The 13,737-nt window shown below is 42.0% G+C and overlaps 1 protein-coding gene across 1 annotated transcript in view; it reads right to left on the bottom strand.

The window, feature by feature from the left end:
- greb1l (GREB1 like retinoic acid receptor coactivator) overlaps nt 1-13,737 on the bottom strand; it is a 33,961-nt gene that overhangs the window by 2,632 nt on the left and 17,592 nt on the right. The window contains exons 4-15 of the mRNA XM_037681350.1: nt 12,475-12,734; nt 11,939-12,075; nt 11,518-11,860; nt 11,263-11,378; nt 10,775-11,007; nt 10,075-10,640; nt 9,509-9,614; nt 7,166-7,312; nt 6,922-7,058; nt 6,578-6,739; nt 1,668-1,872; nt 720-882 (exon numbers count right to left, since the gene is read on the bottom strand). Of these exons, the coding sequence (XP_037537278.1) occupies nt 720-882; nt 1,668-1,872; nt 6,578-6,739; nt 6,922-7,058; nt 7,166-7,312; nt 9,509-9,614; nt 10,075-10,640; nt 10,775-11,007; nt 11,263-11,378; nt 11,518-11,860; nt 11,939-12,075; nt 12,475-12,734 (2,575 nt within the window). The remainder of the gene's footprint in view (nt 1-719; nt 883-1,667; nt 1,873-6,577; nt 6,740-6,921; nt 7,059-7,165; nt 7,313-9,508; nt 9,615-10,074; nt 10,641-10,774; nt 11,008-11,262; nt 11,379-11,517; nt 11,861-11,938; nt 12,076-12,474; nt 12,735-13,737) is intronic.

Here is a 13,737-nt window from a genome sequence, read left to right as displayed (position 1 = left end):
GGTGATCAGAAATGAAGTGGGCATAACCAAAAATGACATAAAGCAGAACTCAGTTGGGTTGAAGTAGAGCGCAACACATTAAATGTGTGTCAGACCTCTCCCTCATATTTACAAAACATAATGGAGTACCTCAGTTTAGCAACCCTCTTTGTGGTTAACTATTATTTTAACCTAACTATGAAGATGCTGTGAATCATCAGTAATATTCCCTTGGTAATAAAGTTTGCTGTAGTCTAATTTTATGACTAGGCGGTTACACACTATTGCCATCAGTTCATCACACAATTGGGTGACTGTTTTGCCTCTGTTACTACCTCACTCTGTGGCACAGAGGGGCACCAGGGGTGAGCTGGCTTCAACTCCTCTCGCCACCTTGGTCTATGCAGAAGTCACACAGAGGTGGCCTGAAAACATCTCAGTCTCGAACAGAGGTGTCTTGCTAAAGAGCCTAGTGTTGTGTGAAGAAAACAGCAACGAGCTAAACAAATGTTGTCTTACCAAAGTGCTAATGTAAAGCTAGATTATGTTAGCTTAGCTAATGTAGCAATCTTTCACACGGTTATGTTATTTTTGAGAAAAAGTTGTTTTACAAGCCAGAAAAACATTCCAAGACTGATATCACAGCTGATAAGGTATTAACTATTGATAACAATTTGACAGAACATAACTTCAAACATAACCAGACAACCCCTTTAGGGTCATATCAGCTCCCTTCCTACCTCCCATCTGCAGAATGGTGGGTGTTCCACAGCACGCAGGAGTCGTCCATCATGACAATAAAAGGCCATACATCCTGTCTCCTGATACCTTGCTCCTCCAGTCGGTTTCTCTCCAGCTCCAGGTTGTGGTATGACAGCTCTTTGATCATGAAGCGGGCAGCTCCTTAAACAGAGGATTTGTCATTTTTTTTTCTCTTTTAAATGTTTTGACCCCTACAGTGTGGAAGCATGGAAAAGAGAAATTTAAAAGTAAAAGTTTTCAATCTGGACAAGGCAGGAAGTAATGCTGTTTATGAGACTGCACAAAAATTATGTTGTTCATGCAGTACCATGTTTTATTTCTGAACCATAATATTGGCAGAAAGCCACATCAAGATCAAGGGTCAAGGCAACACTGCTGTCATTTTTCAAAGTACAGCTAAGCTTTAACACCTATTTTAGACTGGCCACACACCTGACTGGCTGCCTTTCAAATCACCCTATTATAGTGTTGATGTTTTCATCCCCGATGCCTCTCTCACATTGGATAAGAGGAGTCTTTACCTTTCACCTTCAACAAGCAAGTAGCATGTCATGACTATAATAACTAATGACCAGTTGGCTCACTAGCTGCAATCAGCAGACTGAAAGGCTGACAACTTAAGCAAGAGGAAGTCTGAGCACCCATACCGTTTTAAATTTTATTGATTTATTAAATTAGCTTGACCTCAACATCCATTTTGTTTCAAACTCAGCAAAAATATGGCAACTGAGTTCTGTTAAGCTGTTACGCTTCTTTTATTCCCCTTTTAATAAAGTGATTGCATTATTTTTATATTGAATTTCTTTTTTTTCTTTCTTTTTTAATGAATATGGAAGAATGTGTTAATAAGATGTCTGTATTTGTGTATATTTGTGTGGTTCCTTGTGGTTATTGGCCATAGAAATAAACTGTGACTTGGTGCTCACCAACTCCAGCGTTGTTAAACATGGCGGGCAGGACAAGCAGGATGTGATTGGGCCAGTACTTCCTGTAATGGGGCATCTCAAACTGTTTGACCACTAGGATGTGCAGATGAGAGGCACCCTCCATGGTGTGGAAAAGGTTAAGCAGGCCATGCTCTTGACGTCCTGTTGTTGGGGTGAAAATCGGACTCTTCAATAAGTCAGTGTCCTGTATGGAAATAAGATGGTAAATGGTAAATGGACTGCACTTATATAGCACCTTTTTATCTAATCAAGATACTCAAAGCACTTTGCAACACAGTCTGTGCCCTCATTTACCCATCCACACACACATTCATATAAAACTCTACTACATCTCTACCAAGATAATCAAACAAATCATTTTATAGAGACTAATCAGTGCTTTAGATCATATTCATGTACCAATGGGCCACACATCGGAAGCAATGAGGGGTTCAGTGTCTTGTCCAGGCACACTTCAACTTGTGACTGGGTAGCGGTGGAATTGAACCCCCAACTTTCCCATTGGAGGTTGACTGCTCTAACCACTCAGCCACAGCGGCACCAAATAATGAGAACAAAAAGGGTTAAATATACACCTACAAATGCATGTACAATACCAATTCTGATAAAGGAGGGTAAGGAGCCAGAGCTTGTGTGTGAGGTTGAGTGGTACCAACAATAGCAGTAGATACAGTTGGGCTCACAACTACATACAGCTTGGGCTCTGGAACCCAACTCCTGGAGTAAGGCTGGACTCTCTCCTAATCCAGAGATGCCAAGGGAGAGAGGCGTTGGGCGGGTGTGGGGATACTCACAAGCCCTCAGCTAAATGCTTTGGTGTTGGAGTTTTCCCTGGTGAAGTTGCCTTTCTGCAGTTTTGGGCTGCAGAAGGGAAAGTTCTGACTGTTGTGTGTGCTTATGCACCAAACATCAGTTCAGATTGCTCAGTCTTCCTAGAGTTTCTGGATGGTGTCCTAGAAAGAATGCCATCTGGGGATTCCCTCGTTCTACTGGGTGACCAATGTCTATGTGGGAAGGATGGAGCCATCTGGAAGAGGATGACTGGGAGGAACAACCTTCCTGATCTGAACCTGACTGGTACTCACGTATTGGACTCCGGTGCTAGGCATGGGTTGTCCATAACGAACACCATGTTTGAGCATAGGGTGGTGCATTAATGTACTTGGTACCTGGTCACCTTAGGCCAAAGGGTGATTATTGATTTTGTAATCATGTTATCGGACCTACAGCCCTACATCTTGTACACTCAGGTGAAGCGAGGGGCAGAGCAGTCAACTGATCACCACCTGGTGGCGAGTTGGATCCAGTGGTGAGGGAGGCTGCCGGACAGACCTGGTAAACCTAAATGCATAATGAGGGTGAACGGGGAACATCTGGTGGAGTCCTTCATGTATGCGACTTTCAGCTTACACCTCAGAGTTTTTCACATGTCCCAAGGGAAAATGGGAAAATGAAAACTGAATGGGCTATGTTCAGGGCCTCTATTGCAGATGCAGCTTTCAGGAGCTGTGGTCTGAAGATCATTGGTGCCTGTCAAGGTGGCAACCAAAGGACTCGCTGGTGGACACCAGTGATGATGGAGTCCATCCATATCAAGAAGGAGGCCTTCAGGACTTGCATTATACCAGAGGACTCCTGAAGCAGCTGACATATACAGGGTGACCAGAAGGTCTGCAGCTTTGGTGGGCGCAGAGGCAAAAACTTGGGCATGGGAAGAATTTGGAGAAGCCATTGAGAATAACTTTCTATCTGCCTAGAGGAAGTTCTGGCAAACCAAAATAGACCCTATCCCAGGCTGTGCTGTACTCCACTCACCACATCCACCTTTGAGGAGGCAGAGTCTGAGGACTCGAGTGAAGTCCATTACCATTGCAGAGGTCACCAAAGTAATCAAAAAGCTCCTCTGTGGCAAGGCACCAGGGGTGAATGAGATTCACCTTGAAATGCTTAAGGCTCTTCATGTTGTGGAGCTGTCATAGTTGAAATGTCTCGTCAATATCGCATGGAGGATTGGAACAATGCCTGTGGAGTGGCAGACCGAGGTGGTGGTTCCCATTTTTAAAAAGGGGGACCAGAGAGTGTGTTCCAACTATCCAGAGATCACACTTCTCTCCCATCCCGGAAAAATTTACTCCAGAGTGTTGGAAGAGAGGCTCTGACCAATTGTCAAACCTTGCATTTAGGAGGAGCAGTGTTGCTGTCATGGTCATAGAATAGTGAACCAGATCTTCATCCTTGCAGAGTTGCTAAGGATGTCGTGTGAGTTCCCTTCTCCAGTCTACATGTGGTTTGCGGATCTAGAGAAAGCTTATGACCATGGTCCTAGAGGTATTCTGTGAGGGGTGCTGTGGGAATATGGGGCGCTTGAGTTGCTTTTAAGGGCTATCTGGTCCTTGTATAAGTGAAGCAGGAGCTGTGTCCGCATTCTTGGCCCACAGTCAAGCTCATTGTAAGTATGGGTTGGAATCCACCAGGGCTGTCACTTGTCTCTGATTCTGTTTGTGGTGTTTATGGACAGGATCTTGAGACACAGTCATGGAGAGGAGGGTATCTGGTTTGGGAACCTCAGAGTCTCATCTCTGCTTTATGCAGATGATGTGGTTCTGCTAGCATCTTCAGGCCAAGACCTTCAGCATGCACTGTGACGGTTCGTAACAGAGTGTGAAACAGCTGGAATGAGAATCAGTTCCTCTAAGCTTGAGGCCATGGTTCTCGACTGGAAATGGATGGAATGCCCCATCAGGGTAGCGGGGAGACTGCCTTGGGTGGAGAAATTCAAGTATCTGGGCATTTTGTTCACAAGTGATGGTAGAGTGGAGCGGGAAACTGACTGACGGATTGGTCCCTCGTCCTCAATAAAGAAGGCTGCTTTGGTCAGTCATGGAGAAAAAAGAGCTGAATTGAAAGGAAAAGCTCTCAATTTACTCATCTTTCTACGTTCCAACACTCACCTAAGGTCATGATGTTTGGATCATGATCGAAAGAATGAGATCCCAGATATAAGCAGCCAAAATAAGCTATATTTGCAGAGTGACCAGGCTCAGCTTTAGTGACAGAGTAAAAAGCTCTGCTATCCAGAGGGGGGTTGGAATTGAAAAGCTGCTGTTGATGTGGTTCAGGCATATGATTCACACCCCCTGTATGCCACACTGGACTCTTACTGCAGCACCTTCAGCCATAGACTGAGCCCACCGCGGTGCTCCACAGAACGCCACCGGAAGTCCTTTCTGCCTGAGGATATCAAACTTTTCAATTCCTCCCCTTTTCTACACATAGGACAATAATACTGTATTAATCCTGCAATACAATAAACACTTTGTTTCTGTCTGTACCTGACCTGTTTTAGAACTTAATTGTTGGCATTTTTATATTCTCTGTAGTTTTTTATATTCTCTATTATTTTTTTTATATCTTGAGTGATTCCTTGTGTATGTTCCTTTGTACTGAAACTCTGGCACAACAATTTCCTGCGAGATCAATAAAGTTTTATCTTATCTTATCTTACCTTATCTTATCTTAATGCAATTATTTGCAAATCTCATAAACCAATATAAACATGTCACCTGTTTAAATAAAAAAGTACAATTTTAGGGAAAATATATTTTTATTTTATGGCAGCAACACATCTCAATAGCAGATCAATGAGGGAACTGGAGAAGAAAAGAGCATTTTAGAGAGGCTGAATCTCTCAAAAATAAAGCTCACTATACGTTCACCAGTCTGCAAGAAAATGCAACAAAATTAGTTAAAATATTTCAGTTTAAAGTTACTTAATAGAAAATTGAGGAAAGATTGAAATCATGAACAGTTCATTAAATTCCATCAAAAAATTTCAAGAATCTGGAGAAATCTCTATGGGCAAATGATAAGGCCGAAAGTCAATAATGGATGTTGGTGATCTTTGGGACCTCATGGAGCACTGTAACCAAAACAAGTTCGATTCTGTTCTGGACATCACTATATGGATTTAAGAACACTACCACAAATCATTGTCTTTAAACACAGTTTGCTGTGCAATCCACAAAAGAAGGGTTAAACCTCTATTATACAAAGAATAAGCCCTATATGTGAACACCATCCTAAATTACCATGGTCTTCTATGGCCAAAGTTCATTTTAAATTCTGTTGTTTTTAAAATCTGTTGTCAGATGAATCAAAATTTGAAATTGTTTTTGGAAACCACAGACGCATGTCTGCTGTACTAAAGAGCAGAAGGACTATCTGGCTTGTTATCAGCACAGAGTACAAAATTCTGCCTTGCTGATGGTATGGAGGTGCATTAGTGTTTATTGCACAGGCAGCTTACATATTTGGAAAGGCACCAGTAATGCAGAAAAGTATATACAAGTTTTAGAACAACATACGCTCCCATACAGAAAATAAAGAGGAAGGTCTTGCATATTTCAGCAAGACAAACTGCATACTGCTGTCAATACAACAGGATGGCTTCATTAGAGTCCGAGTCCAACTGGTGCAACTGGTCCCCTCAGTTCCTAAACATATACATCATGTTGTTAAAAATAGAGGGGATGTTTCACAGTGGTAAAAATGGCACTATCTTTTCCATTTTGAGATGTGTTGGTATTGTAATATTCAAAGTTGCCTTGTTTTTAATATTTATTATGTTCCATTTAGGGATCAAATTTGTGTTTATGAAATTTGCAAATCACTGCATTTTGTTTCAACTCACGTTTTACACATTGTCCTGACTTTTTTGATATTGCGTTTGTACATATTTGAGTAATAATATTATGTCCTATCATATAAATAATTTTGCTTGGCAGCTACATAAATATCTTCGGTATCTGCCTGTCTGTGAACGTGAACTGAAAGATGCACAATCTACTAATTTACAAAACATAAAACCAACACGTGCCGAGTAATCTGACCTTTGTAGAGACCAGAGGCAGACGTAAGCTCTCCAGGTGGCTGCCTTCATGGCTGAATACAAAGTGCTCCTCCTTGGCTTTAGGAATGAAAAACTGTAGTTGGACCTCTTCCCCCAGCATGGACGAGCAGAAGGTGAAAGTATGTAAGGAGCACTCCGACAGCTACAACACACACATGCAATCATTAAGCCTAGACAGACGTCCCCAGGAGAGGAAAAAAAAAGCTTTCAAGCTATTAATGGACAAAAAACATAGCAGGATGGGATATGTGCATTTGTTAGTATGTAATAAGACAGAGTTGAAAGCTGAAAGCCTCAGATGTCTGATGTGAGCATGAGTCTTACCTGTGTTGCAGGAACAGCCTCACAGTAGTGGTGACACTGTTCACAGTGATGAAAGGCATTGTGGGCAGCAAACCTACTGAGCCGTATGGACTTGGTCACTCGTTTGACTTGAGTTTGGCTCTCTTCTTGCTTTACCTCTGTAAAAAGATTAAGTAGATGCATTTAAGTCAGCATCTGAGTAAGTGAAGCTGTAGTTATTTAACGCTGAGAGGGGATATGTGGTTTGCTTGCATATTTTTATGACCTTTCAAGCACTTTGGCATCTTGTCAGTGTAAACAGGGCTGGCATTCCTGAACTTGGGCTCCCGGGGATTGGAGTCAAAGGGCAGCTTTCGAACATCCTCAATGTCAGGCCACTGGGAATTCACCACGGTTGTAACCTCTGAAGTTTCTGCAAGTTACAAATGGAATAAAAAGAGCAAAATTTTGTCAGCATCCCAAAGATTATACATAATATGTTTAAATAAATCTTTAATGCTTGACACTATGAACAATGTGTAATCATCTGTCTGTTAGCAAAATATCTTAAAACACTGGCTGACAGTGGCAATTTTATCCTCTTTTTGAGGGTGCTCAAGCACCCCTAAATTTTAACTCGGCACCCTTGAAGAATTAAGAAACCATGATTAGGAATTTGTAAGGAAGCTTAGATCTCAAATCTTACATTCACTGAACTATTTAATAAATTTGAAATAAATGTGGAAAAAATGATAACACTCTTAAACGGGCCAGTAAAATCTATGATTTAACGCAGTACGCTCATCAGCAACTGGCAAATCGGCGACCATTTGTCCCAAAGGTAAACGCCCCTTACCTGCAGGAGCAACAGCACCTTGTCCTCCGACAATATTGTCAGGGTTTTGTATTATGAACGCTTAACTGAATAACTTTTGGAGTTAACATTATTCATCATGGTAGTCACGGCTAATCAACCCTAGCAAACCAAAACATGTCAAAGACTGTCCGTTTGACAGAAATTGAGCTAAAGGTTGGTGTGGGAGTAGCTGAGCCTAGTCCTCACCACATACTCCACTCCCTAATGAAATTACATCAAATCTTTGTTTAAAACTTTGGAAAATGACGCAGTAGGAAGTTTGCATTACTTTAAGGAATGCTACTTTTAAGTTTCACAGTGCCCTGAGACGACTTCTGTTGTGACTTGGTGCTATATAAATAAAATGAATTGAATTGTTTCCCAAAAAGCCAGAGCATGAGTGGATAAGAAAGAAAGTGTAAGTGCAAATAAAAAAATGTTTCTTGTCAGAAATTTCTTCAAAAACTTTTCAAACAGGTTGTTGGTTTACCATTACTGTATCACAGTGACCTTCTGTGCTGGTAGTGATGAGGGGATATGTTTACCGTATTTTTCGCTGTATAAGTCGCACCTTTTTGCATACATTTGCAAGTCCTGTAACTTATACACCTAAGCAACTAATATAATTTTTTCCCCCTCATATTTATAACCCAATTTTTGGCTGAGATCTGACGATTTAATTCATTCTGACATGGAAAATATTGAACATTACCTCAGACTGAGGAAGTCTTTCGGATGAAACATGAAACATTTCTACAATTTTTTTTTTTGAATGTCCAGAGGACCAGATTTAACTTTTTTAGATTTTTCTACCTGGATTACTGAGCATGCATGGGGATATTGAACATTACCATTTTCAGCCGCTAGAGGGCCCTCGAGTTAAATGGCAAGTCAAGTGTCTCAATAATAGGTAAAAGTGGCTATTAATGAGACAATTGGCTTGCCATACAAAGTCACCTTCGTCTCGCTACAGAACTCCTGGAGCAAATGTCAAATCAGCTGCATTTCACCGCGCCACCCAGGTGAAATGCAGCTGATTTGACCATTAAAGTGCATTTATTAAGGAAAAAAACTGAAACACATCTTTGCTATAATGTTGAGCAAACAAATATTTGTTTTTAAGTGTTAAGCTTGTTAAATTCTTGCTAAGTCCTCCCGTGCAGGCTTCTGCGGCTGCCATTTGACAGCCAAACAATTTTTTGGCACAACACTGGTTCACATTTCTGGGTGGTCAGCGGTGACGCATAATAGATGTGACTTATACGACGAAGCGACATATTTATTTTTTTTTCCACTTTATTAGACATATTTGGACTGATGCGACTCATATGGCGGTGTGACATGTACAGCAGAAAATACGGTAATTACTCAGTGTATTTTTTCTATCAGCTACTCCATTCTGCATGGGACGCCACAGTTAGCAAAGTTGTATGCAAGATTTATATAATTGTTTGACGCTGGATGCCCTTCTAGACTCAACCTGAGCTCCAACTTGCAGCCTCAGAATCACAAGAGGACGACACCGACCACTAAAACACCACAGCCCATTTATATACTTAGTTATGTGACCAAAATGATAAGCATTAACCTGAAAAATTATTCGGGTGTCAAATTTATTGCGAAAAACCTGCAATGATTTGAAAATTTAGGATGGCGTGATGGTTCAAATTTTCAATTAAGAACAGCGGTACAAAAAAGTACTTTTTTTTTTACAAATATACATCATATTCAACAAAAAATAGTGTTCTCCAAATAAGATCCAATAATCCTCACCTTCCTCGTCGACTTCTTCCTCATCATACACATCCACCTCCAGCAGTCTTATGAGCATTCGAAACAGGATGCGCAGAAACTGCAGGTAGGCTCCTGTTTTTCCCACCTAGCAGAAAGTAAAATAAAATTATTTGCAGCACTACAAGAACAGTCACATAAAAATACATTTTTTTACAGCTTTAAATTAAAAAAGATAGTCTATTATCTTTCTAACCCTAAAAATAAAATAATATGAATATAAAATAACCAATTAATATTCTATAATTGATTAATTTAATAGTAAAATCATATTCATTTACATTTAGTTTATTGTTAATGTTCTTTATGTTTGTTAAAACAGCATCTAGCTTCATATATTAATGTTATTATACGTATTATTATTATTTTATACAACATATTTTCTCAATGGGGTTGAGGCTCTCTCAAATGAGGCTCAATGGGATTTACCTGTCTAAATAAAGGTTGAATGAATGAAAAAATATTTGCAGTACTTTTTATGTGCTCTGACTAAAACTGTGATACTTCCTCTATGTTTTAGTGCAGGGAGCATACATGTGTTTTTGTACCTGTGGGGGTCCGCTGAGCAGCAGGCGACGTGGATGTGGCTCAGGTGTGGCTTCATAGTCAGCGTGATGTTGCCTGGCAACAGTCCACTGGCGGTAGTACGTGCTCTGCTCTGCCCCCTGCAGGTTGTGAGTGATCGGGGGTCTCAGCGGACTGCTCCAGGCTACATCCGCATGAGCCAGCAGTGAGAACGAGCTCAGCTGACTCCCTGACTCCCCTGCCAGCAGGTTGTACGCCGCTCGTGACAAGATGACCGTCCGAGGGGACACCCTAGAGGACTTGGACGCTCGTGCACACTGCGTGGACTGGCTGGGCCTCTGGGTGGAGGAGGAGGAGGTGGAAGGGGAAGACGACGAGGAGCTGGAGTAAAGAGATGGAGCGGGGTTGGAGACTTTAGGAGGGTTGGAGGGGAGCTGGCTTCCCGGAGAGTCGCACTCCTGCTTGATTCCTTCGGTTACTGTGCCGATATCCGAGGTCACGGAAGCGTCGAGTTGGGAGCTGGAAGTGGAGGGCTTCTGGAAAGAATCTGCGACGTCTGATGAGCTGACGCCGTTCTCAGCCAGGGAGCCTGAGTCAAGATATGCAAAGAATTAAATAAGAAAGCTAAATCTATAAAATTCAATATATGTAGCACTACTACTAGTTGTTTCAAGTATACAGTACATCGATACACTGACATTCCAGTATTTCATAAAGACTCACCAGATGTTCTGGTTGCTGCGCTGCCGTTGCTCTGAGGCCTCTCCAGCTCGTCTCCATCATTCAGGCTGATGGCGCTCTTCTCACCATCTGACTCCCGAGGAGCCGTGGCCATCCTGGACTCTTGGACCACACCCATAGACACATAGGTGCAGGCCAGACCCACCTCCTGCTCCAGGGCTGTCCGAGTCAGGTAGCTGGAGTCTATCAGACGCAGGTCAGTGTATTTCAGAGACCTGAAAGAGCACAAATGTAAAGACTGTTTATGTTTTTTTCCAAATTTTATAAATCAGTGTAATAGGTCTTCTTAAGAGAATAATAGAATCTTGGACGTATGCTGCAGTCAGTTTAAATCAGTAGAAAATTGTGCTCATTCAATTCACCAAGAGTAAAACATGAAAACAATTTGTTTATTCGTTTTTAAAGGAAACTGTGGCGCAGTGACAATATCTTGGACATTTCGAAGCCAAGTTTATAAAACGTGGGATTACCTGGGGAAAGTTTCTCCTAGAGGATCTTTTCCTGTGAGAATGATGATACAGGGCAACCCTTCCAGATCCTCATATGTGTGTGGCACCCACTCTTCATTCTCACAGCTGCGCCACATCTGCAGCACAAAAAAAACAGCTTTTAAATAATGTCTTTTTAAAAATAATATGTCATTTAAGACAAAAAAAATCCATGATATATAATAAATAAGAATTTTTTTTGCCATATATGTGTCTCTAATGGGTCATTACTCTCACCTTGAGAAGGCTGATGAAGTTTTTGGACAGGTTGAGTTCAGACGCAGGACTTCCCAGCAGTACGGCGAAGCACAGCTGGAGGCCCAGCTTGTCCCTCACATCCTCTAATCTCTCTCGCGCCAGCATCGCCAGCTGAAGGGAGGGGACACGGACCAGCAGCATGTGGCCACGGCCATGGGAGCCCTCTCGGCTTGGCGCGCTGATCAGGTCTTCAACCATGGCCAAGGTCTCCGGGGTTATGTGGTCCCTCAGGGATGGGGAAGAGGTCAGAGCCATCATGGCCTCTGTGTACTGCTGTATCAGCAGATAGCTGCGGATCACCATGCTGTGGAGGTGGGGATGTCTGGCATACACAAGTTGGACTGATTATAATGTCTGCTTTAAAAAGGAAGTTAAAGTTACTTTTGTACTTGATTCAAACCTCTCCAGCAGAGTGTGAACCATCTTCTCAAATGCATCGTCACAGCGCAGGATGGGGCTGGCCACACCCCACTGCAGGGAGCTGCTGTAGTCCCTCAGGCCAAAGTAGACCAAATCATCAGGGGACTGCTCCCTCTGCTGGAATGTAATAATCAAACCAACATGGGTTAACCCAGCACAAAGTCTCCCCGATTATGCAATCACCGTACTGGCAGCAAGTAAAGCACATGGTAATAAGACACAAAAATAAATATATATTTTATTGTTTCTGTTATTTTGACCCTTAATGTCAGTGTTATTTATGTTAAAACTGAGCTTTAAGCATCACTGGCTTGTAGTGTAGTTCCCAAAGTCTTGTACTAATTTTTCATCTAGGTGTAATTTAATTTTTAGCTCAGCAGGTGGAGCTGCTCAGCTACAGTTATTAAAAATAGGCTGCAGAAAAGCAACAACCAAACAAATGTATCTAAAAAAAAAATCTAGCTTTTTGACATGTTTTGTGACATTTTAACATTTTTGTTGCTATAAAATGCTCACCAGAGTCTCACTGGAAGGCCAGTGAATTTCATTGTGGATGCTGATGCGGGACTGGCGGGTCTGCAGGGTGTACGGAAAGCAGCTGACCTGCAGGACCAAAAGGTTGATGGCGCTGAGGACTTCCTGGCAGTTCACCACCCGGTCAGCTAGACCCTGCAGCTCCCCGTGACACACAGAGCCAGACAGAGCGCTGGAGAGGGAAGTGGAGCAAAGAGTTTGAAGGTAGTCATCGAAATTCTTTTGTAACTTTACTTTCATAACTGTTCATCAAATATCAGTCAGATTGGGGTCATGGTTCATGCACAAAACTTATTGTTTGCCTGCTCAACTTCCCAGTGTGGGGGAGGTTAGTCCCAAGACAAATGTTCTGGAAAACAGGAAGTGATCTAAGTCATGTATCCGGCAATAAAAGCTGAATTTTTCTTCAGATAAATAAATGATATTTGCACGGGAAGCATCTGGAAGCAGCTTTGAACAAACACAGTGTAAATGCATCAGAAAATCAAACATCATGCAGAAAAACACAGAATGAAACTGGAAACTTTAACTGTCTGCCCTACATTTAACCAGTGGCAACTGGTGGAATTTCCACTGGGAGGGTATAACTCCAAAATAGATATATACCAAAATATATATGTTCAAGACATTCCACACACATGCACGCATCACAGACTCATCAGTTCGCTCACTCATGCTCACGACTGTCTGCTTTATTAACTCATTCCTTACCTGTGTAAACACAGTAAATAAGGCACATTAATGATGACTGCCATTAGAATTTTCCACGTCGCCTTCAGACCAGTCCTCTCTCCTGTCTACACAGGACCCCGGCCGGCATAAACAAATCCAGCGCCGAATGCCGCGCCGGGTCTCCCAACTATCTGCCTGATCAAAATTAATGCTGCGCCTCTTTTAAATGCGCTGCTGTCTGACAGCTAAATAATATTTCATACATAGCCTGGTTGTGAGTGTCACTGCACAATCTGTTCCAGGACAAAAAATAAAAATAAATAAATCTGTACTGGGACGGCGGGACCAGAAGCACGATCCGTACAGTGCGCACGGTGCTGGAGTGTTGCGCCCAGAATCTTCCTATCTCTTGTAAGAAGAGGAGCTAACTGAACAAGTACAACGTTTAACGAGAGTCTTTGGGCTAAGATTCTTGCGCCCCCAGGGAAGAAATACGTCACCAAAGACAACGTTTTTGAAAGAAACAACTTAACTCATCATTAACTATAAAATATTTATCTTACACAACTAAAA

The sequence above is a fragment of the Nematolebias whitei genome, chromosome 9 (assembly GCF_014905685.2).
Source record: "Nematolebias whitei isolate Nwh7 chromosome 9, NemWhi1, whole genome shotgun sequence".
Classification (NCBI taxonomy): domain Eukaryota; kingdom Metazoa; phylum Chordata; class Actinopteri; order Cyprinodontiformes; family Rivulidae; genus Nematolebias; species Nematolebias whitei.
Note: the sequence above shows the minus strand (reverse complement) of the source record. Positions and strands in the feature narration are given on the sequence as shown.